At 39.2% G+C, this 13,834-nt stretch overlaps 2 protein-coding genes across 2 annotated transcripts in view; one reads left to right on the forward strand and one right to left on the reverse strand.

The window, feature by feature from the left end:
• JAZF1 (JAZF zinc finger 1) overlaps positions 1 to 11,608 on the forward strand; it is a 191,842-nt gene extending 180,234 nt beyond the window's left edge. Inside the window, exons 4-5 of the mRNA XM_032699187.1 lie at positions 2,551 to 2,720; positions 9,259 to 11,608. Of these exons, the coding sequence (XP_032555078.1) occupies positions 2,551 to 2,720; positions 9,259 to 9,435 (347 nt within the window). The 3' untranslated portion in view covers positions 9,436 to 11,608. The remainder of the gene's footprint in view (positions 1 to 2,550; positions 2,721 to 9,258) is intronic.
• A 501-nt stretch (positions 11,609 to 12,109) lies between these two features.
• TAX1BP1 (Tax1 binding protein 1) overlaps positions 12,110 to 13,834 on the reverse strand; it is a 52,645-nt gene continuing 50,920 nt past the window's right edge. Inside the window, 1 exon segment of the mRNA XM_032688753.1 lies at positions 12,110 to 13,245. Within this exon segment, the coding sequence (XP_032544644.1) occupies positions 13,044 to 13,245 (202 nt within the window). The 3' untranslated portion in view covers positions 12,110 to 13,043.

Below are 13,834 nucleotides of genomic sequence, written 5' to 3' on the forward strand. Positions count from 1 at the left end.
TAGGTAAAACAGTGATAGACTGCAGCTCCAGCTTTGCATGATGTAATATGGCACCATTAGTATTACTGTTTTGTTCAAGAAGAAATACTATTTTTATGGTCATTTTTATGAAAAAGCTCATCATATATGTAAAATCTGTAATGATGTCTGGATTTAAAAATTTAAGACTGAGCATTTGCTATATTGTTTAAACAACTGGTTTGACTATACTCGACCAAGTCTGTATTTTTGTTCAGGTAAGTTATTTTAAAAAACACCATAATGGTGGTCTAATCTCATGGATGCTTACACACACATTTGGTCTTTTCTGTCTCTCTTCTTCCATGAGTCTACCAACAAGTGAAGTACAGGCAAAAGTTCTTGCAGAATTGGGTCTTACTGTACAGAGTATTAGAAAAATTAAAAGGGTGCCCTTTAATTCCTTCGTGAAAACCTAGGGAATGCATAACAGCACTGATTGCTGCTTCTTCCTACTGTTCTGTGTCTCTCTTCCCTTATTTACCATATTGCATATTAAGTTTTGTAGAGATTGTTGCTTTATAAAAGTGGCCTCCTCATTATCACTAAAAGGAATGGTATCCTTAAAATATGTCTAACAGTCTCAAATGATGTTTTCTTTGGGAGGACAAAGTCCCGTTTGGGAGGAAATCACCCCTTCGTGAGGGAGCTCACAAGGGGGCCTGATTATAATGGCAGAAATTTTTGGTATCAGTGTTTAGAATTGTATACTTTGTCATCCTAGGAGTGCATATGTGTATTTACAATAGGGTTTTCTGTTGCATTTGCTTAAAAAAAACCCACTGAGCTGAAAAGTTTGAAAGGAACAGCTTGAGGAATTTTTTCCATCAAGATACAATCAAGGGCAGGAAATCGTAGAAGCAGAGTTGTGGGTTTGCCTCCATTTTTTTATTAGTTAATTAAACTATAACAACTCTTAACTTCATTTTAGGTTAACTGTTCCTAGAGTTCAGAAATATTTTAAGAGGTCAATAATGCTTTCTTTGGCTTTCACTCGTTCGGTGTGGGATAAGGAGTCGCAGTCAGCAGGGCAGAGTTTTCCAGATGTGCTGCAGAGCGTGTGTGCGTGCGCTCATGTCGACAGTTGTTGCTGGTGGGAAACCATCCATCTTTCCTCATCTGCGCACCACCCTGTACGGATGAGAACCACGGGAAAGAAACGTGGACAGCCTGACATCTGTAAGCGAACTTACAGTATCTGACTAAAGCTCAGGAGCCCTGAGTGCTTGCAGCTACCAGTTGACACATGTTGTTACTCAGTGCTGAGTCTGACTGGGAATACCGGGGGAGGGGGAGTCCGAAGGGAAAAGTTTGAGACAATGGGTGTGAATTTAGTTTCACCAGAAGCAAAAAACCCCTGAAGAACCCATAGTGCGTTGCAGCACGGGTTTTCCCTGTGAATTCGGGATGTTTCTTTTTTAAAGTGCCATGAGGCATCTGTCTGCATCTTCTTCTCGGTGCATAGAGCTACTTAGAGGCGTGCACTAAAAGGGCATATGAGGGAAGCAAATAGAGCCATGGAAGTGTCACATAACTGTCTTTAATAACGGGAGCTATTCCAGCACTTGGAGCCAAATTGTCTTTCAACAGAAAGGATAAAATTTAGCAGAGCTGGGAAAGGGAAAAAAGAAAGGGGAGGGGAAACACAGCACCACCTCCTGCTGACACCACAGAAGTTTCCCTCAGCTTTCCCTTTCTCTCCCTCTCTATGCATATATTTTCTTTTTAATCAGCTGGCTCTTCCCTCCCCTGCTTTTTTTTTTTAACTGTATTTTTATAGTTGGAATTCTGCTTTTCTAATTTCTCTTGTTTCATATTTAACTTCTTCAGAGGATTTCATTAATAGTTATTGCAATTAAAAATAATAAATAAACTCAGCACCAGCTGCTCAGATGACTGTTGTAGCATATCTGGAACATAATGCGGTCTGTTCAGGGCAGCCACACAATGCAATTTATCCCCACACCTGAGGGAATGAATTTCACAACTATAATTGCTACAATATAATTCTTATTAATGTCGTGCTATAATTCCTATTAATTCCAAAGGGCTAGTAAATGCATTAAGACTTGTCAACATATTATTTTACACTGTTTATGATCTGTAGAATTACACTCTTCAGTATTGTATTGCATAAAGAAATGCCTTAAAATTAGCCTAATGGGGGGGGCAAGAGGGAGCATATTTTCTGTTCAGGCACTGGGAAAGACGGAAGGATCCTGGTGTTTGAGAAACAATGAAACTGCATTTTCAAATCAGTCCTTAGAACTTTCTGTGCCACGCAGTTAACAGTTTATGAAGATATATTAATAATACCTCTCCTGGTTATTAGAAAAAGAACCACTGGTGTCTTTATGAAGGAATAAATAACTACAGGAAAGATAGGGTTATAAAATTAAAAATAACTGTCTTCCAGAAAACACAAAAGTGGGGAAATTACAAGTCATTATAATTGATGTAATAAATGCAGAATGGCTTATCTTGCTCTGCTCTTATTTATTCTCTTTTTATCTGACTATCCTGCTTTTCTAGGTAGTGAATATGATGAGGAGGAAGTAGACTATGAAGAATCAGACAGTGATGAGTCCTGGACTACAGAAAGTGCTATCAGCTCTGAAGCTATCCTTAGCTCAATGTGCATGAATGGAGGGGATGAGAAACCTTTTGCCTGTCCTGTTCCTGGATGTAAAAAAAGATATAAGGTAAGTAGTAGTGCAGACCTACCTTCTTCCTTGATAGTGTAGTCAGGATGAAGCTTTTAAAATTAGTTTGCACCTTTCTCATTTAATACTTTTCACAATTATGTTTGTGTTATTTTAGCAGAATATTTTATTCACTGGTTTCCTCTCAAGCACAGCCAAATTGTCGGTTTTACAAGCGGTGCCTTTTGCATCCCTGTCTGTCAAGATAGATTACATATAGTGACTCTTTTGCTTTACACCTTTTAATGAGCTTTCTATTATTTAGACAAATTTACTACTAGCAAAATAATCTTGTGCCCCTTTCAGAGACACGAAATAAAAAGCTTTTGCTCATCTGTGCCGTATGAATACCTTCTACTTAACTGCTAGAGATACTGCTCTTCTTTAGTGAGAATGTGCCCAGGGTACATTTTCTGGTAAAGATGATGTGCGGGATGTGGTGGTTAACATCTTGCAAGTCAGAATTCATCTCAGGAAGGCAGAGTCTTGGAGAAATTCAGGCATCATTCTATCCTGGGTCCAAGTCCCTGTGACCCATCTGTACAGCCATCAATGACCCCGTGTGCAGGGCTTGCATCACTGCGTGACATGCTGGGAAGCAATTCCCCAAACCCCCCACCCCTTCTTTAATTACTCTCCATCAAGAGAAATTTTTATCTTTTTATGAAAGTGAAACATTTCTAAATTTGAACGTTGAGCTGGCTGATGTTGTGATGTTGATCACGTGTTGTGATGTTGTGAGGGACAGGAGTGTTCCTTCACATTAATCAGTGCAGAGACAGATGAAATTGTATTGAACAGCTTGGACTTCAGTATGGTATTCTCTAGTCATTCACATTTGGGAACAGAAATAGCATATTTTCTGACGTTTTTGCATGAACTACTGGAAAATTGACTTATACCCTAGAAAAAGCTGCAGTGGTCGGGTCGGTTTTATACTTGTTCTATTTTATGGCTTCTCCTTTAAATAACTGACAAGTAGGGACTTAAAAGAGAAGAGAAATATGAAATAGAAACATAGGAGGACCAATAGCATTTCAACTAAAACTGTTATGACAGGAACTGTATAATGAATAAACTGTACATGAAACCATGTTGTGGATGAAAACGTGTTTCAGTGATGCTGCAGCTGCTCTGGGCTGGTGGCAGCTCCCACAGCAGCAAATCACAAGACTCAGATTCCTGTACAGATCACTTAATATTAACAATACTTACACAAGCAATATACTCATTTCTTAGTGACATGGAAGTCTTTTTGCAGAGATTATCCTGAACTACGTGTTTATTCTCCAGTTATAGGAAAAACTGAACACCATCTCCGGGGCCAGGGCAGAGGGAAAGATGATTTCAGAATATTTGCAAGTATTGCTTAGCAGATATATCCACGTTATTTAAGATCAGTACTTTTCTTGTGTGCGGTAGAAGCTGTGCCAGACAAAGCATATGGTATAAAAGCTAAATCCCTAGCTCAGGAAGCAAACAAGCCATGGTGATTGTTAGAAGTTGCTGTGCCCAGAGGGCATCTATGCATTGCAGAAAACATTCACTTAATGGCAAAGATTAGAAGGAGAACCCTGTAATTTGCTATATCCTGTCTGTTCTCTGTTTGACTGCCAGCCCTCTGTCTTTTTATTGCCCAAATAAGCAAGCTGTTTGTGCCTGCTTCTGCTATCTCACTACCTTCATCTCAAATGTGTGAGGACTGTCTATAAGGGATGTCTTGTACACCATTAATGTTAGAGCAGTGGGACAGGGAACAAATTAACGACCCCTACAGAGGCTGACAGAGAGCAGCAGCAAATAAAAAGTACCGTATTTTCCTGAGAGACTCACCTCTGTTTAGTCCCGATAGGAAAACACATTTCCTTAAACTCTGCCTCACCTCATTTCTCTTTTCTGTGGGCTCTGTTTCCTCCCTATTTCTTTTCAGTTTATTTTTTTTTCCTTATTACATTTTTATCTTCGTTTCCTTCCTTTTAGCTTCGTGTCAGCTGTGTTTCTTGTTTCCTCTTTATCTTCCTTCTGTTTAACCCCCTCCTCAGATGAATTATTTGCAGAGCCTGGGTAGGGAGTCCTGTGATCAAAGCACTGGGATTTTTTGGTGGGTATTGGATAATCACAGTCAAGACAGTAAAACAATTATAGTGCTCCAAACAGGAACACGGACATGTACATACAGTAATTGCCAGACTCACTTTACGGCTGAGAAAGGATGCATTCCTTTAGGGAGCAAGGAGGAAAGGAAATACACAGTTTTCTTTTGTCTGGCCTGAGGTGACGTACGTTTGAGGAGCAGAAGTGGTATTTTTAGAGATGTTATTTGTATTAGAGTACTTCTTACAGGACCCAGTAGGGATGGGACACCTTTTTGCAAACAATGTACAAGGATAAAAGATGGCCTCTGCCCTGAAAAGTCATTATGGAAAGGTAAATAAGACAAGAATGAGTACAACAAATACTCCTAAGGAATGGGCTGGGGTGGACAATGGAAACTGTAATAAGAACATGTTTATACACAAGCCCAGATGTGTATCAGAAGACCCTGCTGGCCTCCTGCCCAGCAGTTATCTCCTGGCACTTTCCCATAGGCAGTGTAAATAGAGTCACAAACATTTAGTTGTTCTTCAGGAACTTCATTTTTTTCTTTTAAAAATTGTTTGCTTGTAATACATATTGGTTCTCTGTAGACTATGGCACAGATTTTCTTGAGGAGCCACAGATTCTAAGGGGAGACAAAAAGCACAGGTTTTTTTTTTTTTTAGTGATACATAAATTTGTTCGTGGGATAGTCAGAAACAGCTAAATTAACCTGGAGCACACTGACTTCTAGATGCTTAAAACACAAGCCTCTGAACTAATTTCTGAAGCTTGCTTTCTTCTTTAATTATGACTTAGAGAAGAAATTATAATTATTTTATAGTTTTCTATTTATGGATTTTTTTTCTTCTTACTGCGATTCGTGTTTGCTGCCTGAAATTTGATTTTTAGAAAAGGAGCCCAAAGGTGTTATCCTTGTTTCTGTGGAGTTCACCCTCACCAGATTTTGGATTTACATCCACATTTAGATACTCTGTCCAGAAATGTGTGGGTATTGAGTAGTTATCGTGCTTTGCAAAATACCACCTGTAGGAACTAAAATGGGGATTTATGAATGTGGCAATTAGTTTTCCTTTTATTCAATACCACCCGAGTGGTCTCCAGCTCGAGAGAAGGACATTCAAAATGTTTATATGATTTAGATAATGTTATTCAGGCAACATCCAAAGAGCAAATGAAGTTTGATACAGGATAGATACAACAAACCCCACAAATAATGCATATATACTACTATAGAGAAAACCCTAGAGTATTTGTCCTAATTTTTCTAATTTGTGCAAATACAGTAATAAAAGAATAATAGATTTCTGTGCATACAAAATGTAGCTTATATGCATGACTTCTTTTTGGCCTTGGGCGAGAGGAGAAGTGGTACCTTCAGGTACTAGGCCTGTCAGGTGGGGAAAATCTGCAGGAAGGCTCATCTAAGAGTGGTGAGACTCAGCAGAGCTTAGGGAAGGAGAATATTGAAGTAAGGGGGGGGGAAAGGGAATTTACTTGAAAGAAAGGAGCAAACCAGAGTTTGAAAGTTGAACAGAGGAACTGGGCCTGCAAAGAAAACTTCAAGAGGAAGAAGAGCCAGGAGTACAAAAACATTATATGAATGTCCAAGGCTGAAACAAGAAATCTCCAAAAAAACACATCCTTTTGCCGTCTCTTTTCCTGCCTGAAGAGGGTGGCAGGCTCTTTGCAGTGCAGCGTCTTTGTGAGTCCTGCTGTGCAAGGGGCCCTGCCCAGCAAGAGCCCCTGTGTTCGTGCAAACCAGGCAGTGCCATTCTAAAATTCTCTATCGCCTCCTGATCTTCTTCCAAGTTAATAATTGTTTCCTTCTGTTTAAGATTTTAGATTGCCCTTCTCTACTGCCATCTTCTTCCTCAATCATTTGTGAGAGTAAATAGTGAGCAACCTGAGTAACCAGAGCAATAAAAGTGATGTATGACTTTGGCTGTGGGCTTTGCTGTACCTCAGCAAACTCAGCCCAGACGTACAACGAAGTGTTTACATTGCAGCAGTGGAAAAAGTGCTGAAGAGTCCACTGTAACTCTAACAACAGTTTCCTTTTAGACAGGAGTACAGGTCAAATTTCATGTTGTACAAGCTCCTCATGCTCTGCGTGGTTGACTGTTTATCAAACCTTCCATGGCCCAATTCATCCCACATAGGTTTCTGGTTTAGCATTTCCTTGAATTTTTCTGCCTGAAAGTACTTTTCCCCCTTCATCAAAGCATGTGGTGTACAGGAGCTGAGTGGATCGTTAAAAAAATCTGTATCGGAAGAGCACCATTGGGATGGAACAGCGAGGATATTTGTGATTGCAGACTTATGGCATCTGTAGCAATCAATAGTAACTCAAGAGAATCTAAAAGTGGTTTCACAGAAAAATTAGAAGTCTAAACAGCTTTTTGTTAGGAAAATAGTGTTATTATAGGGTAAAAGGGCTTAAGGACAGCTTTGTTTTTAAAACTTCACTGCAGTAGCAAAAGTTTAGCAGGTCACCCCCAGATTTTCTCCTCTTTTGAAGGTGCAGGTCCTTAAGGGTACCCAGATGTTGACAGATGCCTTTTGAGAGTCCTCTTGTCAGCCAGTGACGTTCCTTGCCCTCCCCCACCCTAATAATCCTGTTGCTGAGTGGGTGCTGGAAGTTGCAACTGTGTACAAAACCATCTAAAAGCTGCCTCTGGATCTCAGATTACTTGCAGAGAATTCACTTTGCTGCTCTCAAGGCTGATGTGTAGCTTTGATGTGCTCTTGCAGTTGTGGTGGTACAGTTTTCTGCCTCTTCTGAGTGCTGTGCACCCAGATGTAACCTGCACTGATGGCTCATATTCCTATGTCTTGTTTGTGTTGGAGATGGAAGGTTCTCAGGTCCCACATCTCAGGAGACGGCTGTGCAGGAGTCGTTCAGAGGTTTTAAGGGTGTAAAGGACAATTCAGGGGCTGGATTTGCAACTTTAAGTGAGGATTCAGTGCCTGGATGCTCTAAAGGAGAGGAGCACAAATTTTTGGGCAGAGCAGTTGCTTGCAGTCTTGCACCATAATTCCCCTTTTCCAACTTGGATATTTGAGACTGTTTTTCTGTGAGTTCCAAGCTGGACTGTAAGCTGTGCATCAGTAAAACTGAACTTGTTGCTTAACGAGCCCAGGGGACTTTCTGTTGTGTGTAACATCAGGCAACAGTTCAGCAAAGAAGAAATGCCTAAAATGTAATGTAGAGCATTAATTAATATCCAGCTGTTAACTGATTTTTGCTTTTTCTTTTTAATAACTTTTAAAAAAATTATGAGATATGTATCTGAAAACTTCAGCAAGGACACAGCATAGCCTTGGAGTTGTCTGGTTTTGTCACAAGTTGTCTTGGTATCTTCTTTGATTTCATCCTCAGAGAAACTCAAATGAAAGACAGTTTTCCTTTCCTTAATCAAAAAAATCCAAGCTCTCTTAGTGGGAGCAGATGGGAGACTCCAGTATACTATATAAAGCTGTATCACAACAGCTGTTGAGATCACAATAGCTTCTTCCATTTTTACCAGAAATATGGGAAAAGGAAGACAGGGGAATTATTTTGATATATCTCTAGTAAGGTTTTAGGCTGATCTGGCAAAAGTGTGGCCTGTTTCCTGCCCTTTCCTGTGTAATGGGGTGTATGTTGTAGTGCTGTCTTTTGCTCAAGTGGGGATCAGTTCTCTAGTTTTAGCTGTGGAATATTCCCAAACAATAGCTATTTTGAAGATGGCTTCTCTGGATTATTTTCTAAGTGTCCTGTGTAACTCTTGGAGTTAAGCATTCTCTGCAGTTAATTCTTTGGAGGCAATGTGTAAACTATCAGAATTTGCTGGTGCCTAAAGACATATCTAGAAACAATGACACAAAATAGAACAGACCCACCATGGGGAGAGCCTCAGCTTTTTGAAGAAGTGTGACTTCAGTCTTCATGCCAATTCTTTGTTTGCTTGTAAACAAACCTCTGAATAAGATTTGTCAATGCTATATGAAAAAGATGTCAGGAAGCAAAGAACATCCATGTGTGATTCCACTAAATGGTATTCTTCAGAAAGTGTTGTGCGTTGGGAGATAAAAATCAGGATTTCACAGAATACTCTGAGTTGGAAGGGACTCACAATGATCATCAAGTCCAATTCTTAAGTGAATAGCCCATACAAGAATCAAAGCCATAACCTTGGTGTTATTAGCACCACGATCTAACCAACTGAGCTAACCTAAGGGTAATCCAGGTAGGTGAGTTTTGTACATTAGAACCACACAGATCCTTCTCCTCTTTGTCCCACCTGGTACCTTGAGGGAACAGTGCATGTGTAACACCCAGGGGGAGCTTCTAGCACTCTGTATTTTTGCCCAGAGCCGTGATCCATTTTTGGTTTTTAACTGGAAGCCAAGCCATTGTCAGACCTCATCCACTAACGTTTTACTTTCTCACTCACAGAATGTGAATGGTATAAAGTACCACGCCAAGAACGGCCACAGGACACAAATCCGTGTACGCAAACCATTCAAATGTCGCTGTGGAAAGAGTTACAAGACAGCTCAGGGCCTGCGGCACCACACAATCAATTTCCATCCCCCCGTGTCTGCTGAGATTATCAGGAAGATGCAGCAATAACATGCTGGTCACAAATGTGCCAAGAAATCCTCACCAGCAGTTGCTGATTTTGAGAACAGCCACCTTTTTCAGGGGAAGCATTCAGCAACCCTTTAAAAAATTAAATGCATGCTTTAACATTTTCTGTAATTTTGGAATGATGTATCTTTGTAGAGTTAATGATTTTGTACATTTGCACATGTTATCATCATACCCATTTTCATTACTTTAAGGTGCTAAAAAAGCTGTAGGTTCTTCAGAACATTTTTCTCCAAAACAAAAAAAAAAAAAAGAACTAGGGGGACATTGCATATTTAGTTGTACTGACGTGTTGAACAGGAGTGCGAGGAGGAGAGCTTGGCACTGACATCCTTTCAAGATTGTAACGTGATGAAGACTTTTGATGCATCTGTCAATGTGTGTGCAAAACCAAAACAGTACCGCCCTCGTCAAACTATAGTTAACATGCCTTACATAATGGAGTTATCAGTGGAGTAGCAAGTCTTTTAGGTAATGGAAATATAAATAAGAAAGAATGTTTAACATAATATGCTAAAAAATATTTTCATACTTAAATAACATACATAAAAGGTGTGCTTGCTGTATTTTATATTATCTTGCAATCTTTTTTTTTTCCTCCCTCTTGAAATGCTGAAAACCTTGCCATTCAAAATAGTAAACAATCACTTTAGCATTAGCAATTATTTTTTTTCCTCTGTACAAGACATCACATTATGTTCATGCCCATCAAACTTTTGAGGACCAATATCCCAGTCCAACTAAATATTTACCCCTGAACTATCTGTTAAAAAGACACTTGGAAATACTTAAGTGCAAATTTATGTGTGTGTGAGAAACAATTATCTTCATCTCAGATGAAGTTTTGAAGCACTTTGTAGTTCTCTATTGCCAACAGATTTAATGTTTTATGTGTTGCCAATTCTTGCAACTACTGTACGAGCATGTGCCTGTGGTTGCAAATAAAAATGAAAAATTCTGCGCATGATTTAAGGAGGTCCGTTAGTTGTGCTAAGGGAGTTCCAATGCCTCTCCCTCACGTTTATTGTGTTTTTGAGATTTTCTTTGTGCATTTTTTGCTTCCCATTGTAGGTCACCGCATTCCATTTGGATGTGTCTGTTTAGCTTTACGATTAATTTTGCTGAAATATGACATATGAGCCTTACTGAAGATTAAGTGCTTCTTGCAGCAGGTGGTCAGAGACTGACTTAAAAGCCAACATGAGAGCGCTTCGTGTCTGGACCATACCTGAACATTTGTTGCTTGCCATCCTGCCTTGAGCATTCTTCTCTCACAAGTGCTATTCCTGGAGTTCAGCTGGCCAGGAGCAGAGGTGGGCACCTTCCACCTGCCCTGGCCTGAACCACTTCTTTGCCCGGCAAGGGTTAGGGAGGAACTCTCCGTGTTAACACAGTCATCGCCTTGGCTTAGTTCCTGTTCTTTTAAGTGCAAAAGAAAGCTCACATAAAGGAGGAATGAGCTTTCCCTATTTTTTTTTTCCAGAGCTTTAAAGGAAAACTTTTTAAGGATGACAAACCTATTCTCCAGCAGAGTAAAGTCTCATTAAAACACTTAGGAATCATCCTAATGAATAAGCGTTTAGAACAGCCCAAATGAAGTGAAACATCACTCTCAGCTCTCAGAGAGGTGACTGTGACAGCAGTGCTGTCAGCTGGTTTTAAAGGATGATCCAGACATGAGAGTTACTAGTACACACAAGGCCCCATGAGGCCACTTCCCACCTTCTGCAGCTTTGGCAACAGATCTGGCCAACGAATATGTTTTGGCTCTGCTCCTAGTGCAAGAACTACAGGCTGGGCGAGTTCGTTCAACAGCTAAACAGTTGTAAAACGTCATTGTTGCATGTAAATTCCTTTCAACTATAAAAATTAAATTCCAGTTTCTATTTACCTATTCATTGTGACAGTATTATTAAACAGGTAAAGATGGGACTATTTTGTTATACTGTGTATAGTGAATGTATTGTACTGTGTCTGTGAAAAGTGTGCTTTAAATTATATTTTCATATGTTTTGTTGGGGACAAAGTACTTTAAGTTTGAAAGTGACAGAGGTTTGTTTTAGAACTGAAGGCAACTTAAAGAATTCCTGTCAGGAAAGCTGCTTATAAATGTAAATCAAATCACATTTAAAATAAACTGCCTCTGACCTAAGAAGACTGTTCTTTCCTCATTCCTATCCTAAAGAGTTAAGTTCTTGGGCTGTGTATAGTCTTTTATTTGTTTATTTTACTTAGGTATCATCAAACTCTTAGAGCTTGTTCTAACTGTTTTCATGTGCTGTTGAGTTACAGTAAGAAAAAAATTACAAAATGCTCTTTTGGTACTTCCTTGCTTCACCCTGGGCCATCATCAACATGAAGTTCAGAGTTACAAAAATCTTTAGACTGCAAATGGCACACAAGCACTGATGAGCAGCTGCTGCCATGTCATGCAGTTTTTAAAAACTCCTGCATAGAACAGGATATTACATATGTTCATGAGGGAACTGCAGACAACAGAAGCTACTCCCAGCCTTAATCCCTGAGTCTCCCTCTCAAAAAAAAAGAACATAAATAGATGTGAGGAGCATAACAAGCTGAATCACCATTTACTCTATGTAAAGTTTACACTCTGTTTTATTTCAAAATGAGCAGCTGGAAAAAAAGGACCACTGACTCCATGAATAATTCTGCTTTTAATGTAACAAGACTACTGTACAACAAGTGGAAAGCAAATTTACTTAATACAGTTAAAGTAAATATAAAATGTTTAGATATACACACATGTTTTTACTTATTGGAAAGAAATACATAAAGTTAAAACACAGAAGGTTTTTAAAAGCCCTAAGCCAAAAGGAACACAATCCACTGTTGTGAAAACAGAACAATATTGTCTACTGAATGAAACATAATGGCAATTATTTTTTTAAACAATTACTTTTAGGCATTTAAGCACAGCAGTTTCGTTCAACTCAAAAACACTGCCTTAAAATATAACATACCTCATTTAGTGTTATCCCTTAAGGCAAACATTCTATATGTAAAACTGAAGTATTTGCCATTCCTTTTGTTGCAAGCCTGGAATCTCACAGTACATGCATCTAGATCTCGGAAGTGTACTAGAAAACTCTATTTTCATAGGGTAAGTAATGTAACTTTCCAATTTAAGTGTTACTCAGAAAAACTACATGGATTTGCTAGGAGAAACACCTGTTTATTACATTTTTAATGGTACCTCACAGTTATCAAGGTTAAGAGAAACCACAGGTGTTTTGGTGACCTTTTTTAAATGTAGCTGAAGAGCACCATGAAGCTGGTCTCATTTTTTCTGAGGCTAAGTCATTCCTGTGCCCTTAGAAATTCCACTAAGTAGGGGAAGAAATAGCTACATACACAATAAGGTGAAGGTTTTGGGGTTTCTTTAGTACAATGTTAGGCAGAGAGAGAAGATAACCCTATAGCAGCTTACAGCCACGACTTGCCACTCCCATTAGAGTACATGAGCTTTTAATCAGAAGTTTGCACTGTTACAGAAAGCTGCACTGGTTTTGTTCCATAGGTGGACTATTCAGAAGTGGTGGTTTTTTAAGCTACACTGCAAAACAAAGTATTTAATCAAAATTTAATACGTTCTGATCAAAGTGTGTCTGAACGTGCCTCTCAAACCCTTGCTGGTCATAGTCGGGCGGGAACTGCTCACTGCACATGGGGCACACCTTCCAGTGGCTCTCAACGTGCTCCTCAAACTTGCTCTGATCGTAGTTCGGTGGAAACATCACATCACAGAGAGGGCATTTCTTGTGCACATCAAAACTTCAGGAGGAGGTGAAGAAAAAAGAAAAAAGGAAACTGTTATTTAATCTGTGTTTGAAAACTAAAATTAGGATCCTGCTGCCACGGACATTAAGAGCTTTACTACCAACTTAAATTTGAGCGAACTTTGTATCTAAGTATCAAACAGTTAATTTAAATGTTTTTGCTGAAAGCATTCAATACAGTTAAGAGTGGGTTTACACAGGAATTCCAAAATAACCTGGCATTTTAAAAGCAACATAATTTTGACATAATTCCAGCTACCACTGAATACAAATCTATTGAGTGCCTTAATGGCCAAATAGTTTCATGGGAAGCCTCTCTCTCTCTCATAAATGCTTGCTCTTAGCAAACATAACACTTTATAAAAGCTCTAAACTTAGGTTCACAATTAGGTTGGCAAGAGAGGAGAAAAAACAAAAGTTACTCATTCATTTACTGAAAAAAATTGTCCAAATTCCATCAAAGTAATGTATAGCACCAACAGCCTGCCCAGTCTCACAGCATATTCTCTGCCGGTTAATTGTAAACCAAACATTCATTGAAAACACTTGGTAATTTTTCACCTCCACCCCCTACCCTTGAGTCA

Source organism: Chiroxiphia lanceolata, chromosome 1 (assembly GCF_009829145.1).
Source record: "Chiroxiphia lanceolata isolate bChiLan1 chromosome 1, bChiLan1.pri, whole genome shotgun sequence".
Lineage (NCBI taxonomy): Eukaryota > Metazoa > Chordata > Aves > Passeriformes > Pipridae > Chiroxiphia > Chiroxiphia lanceolata.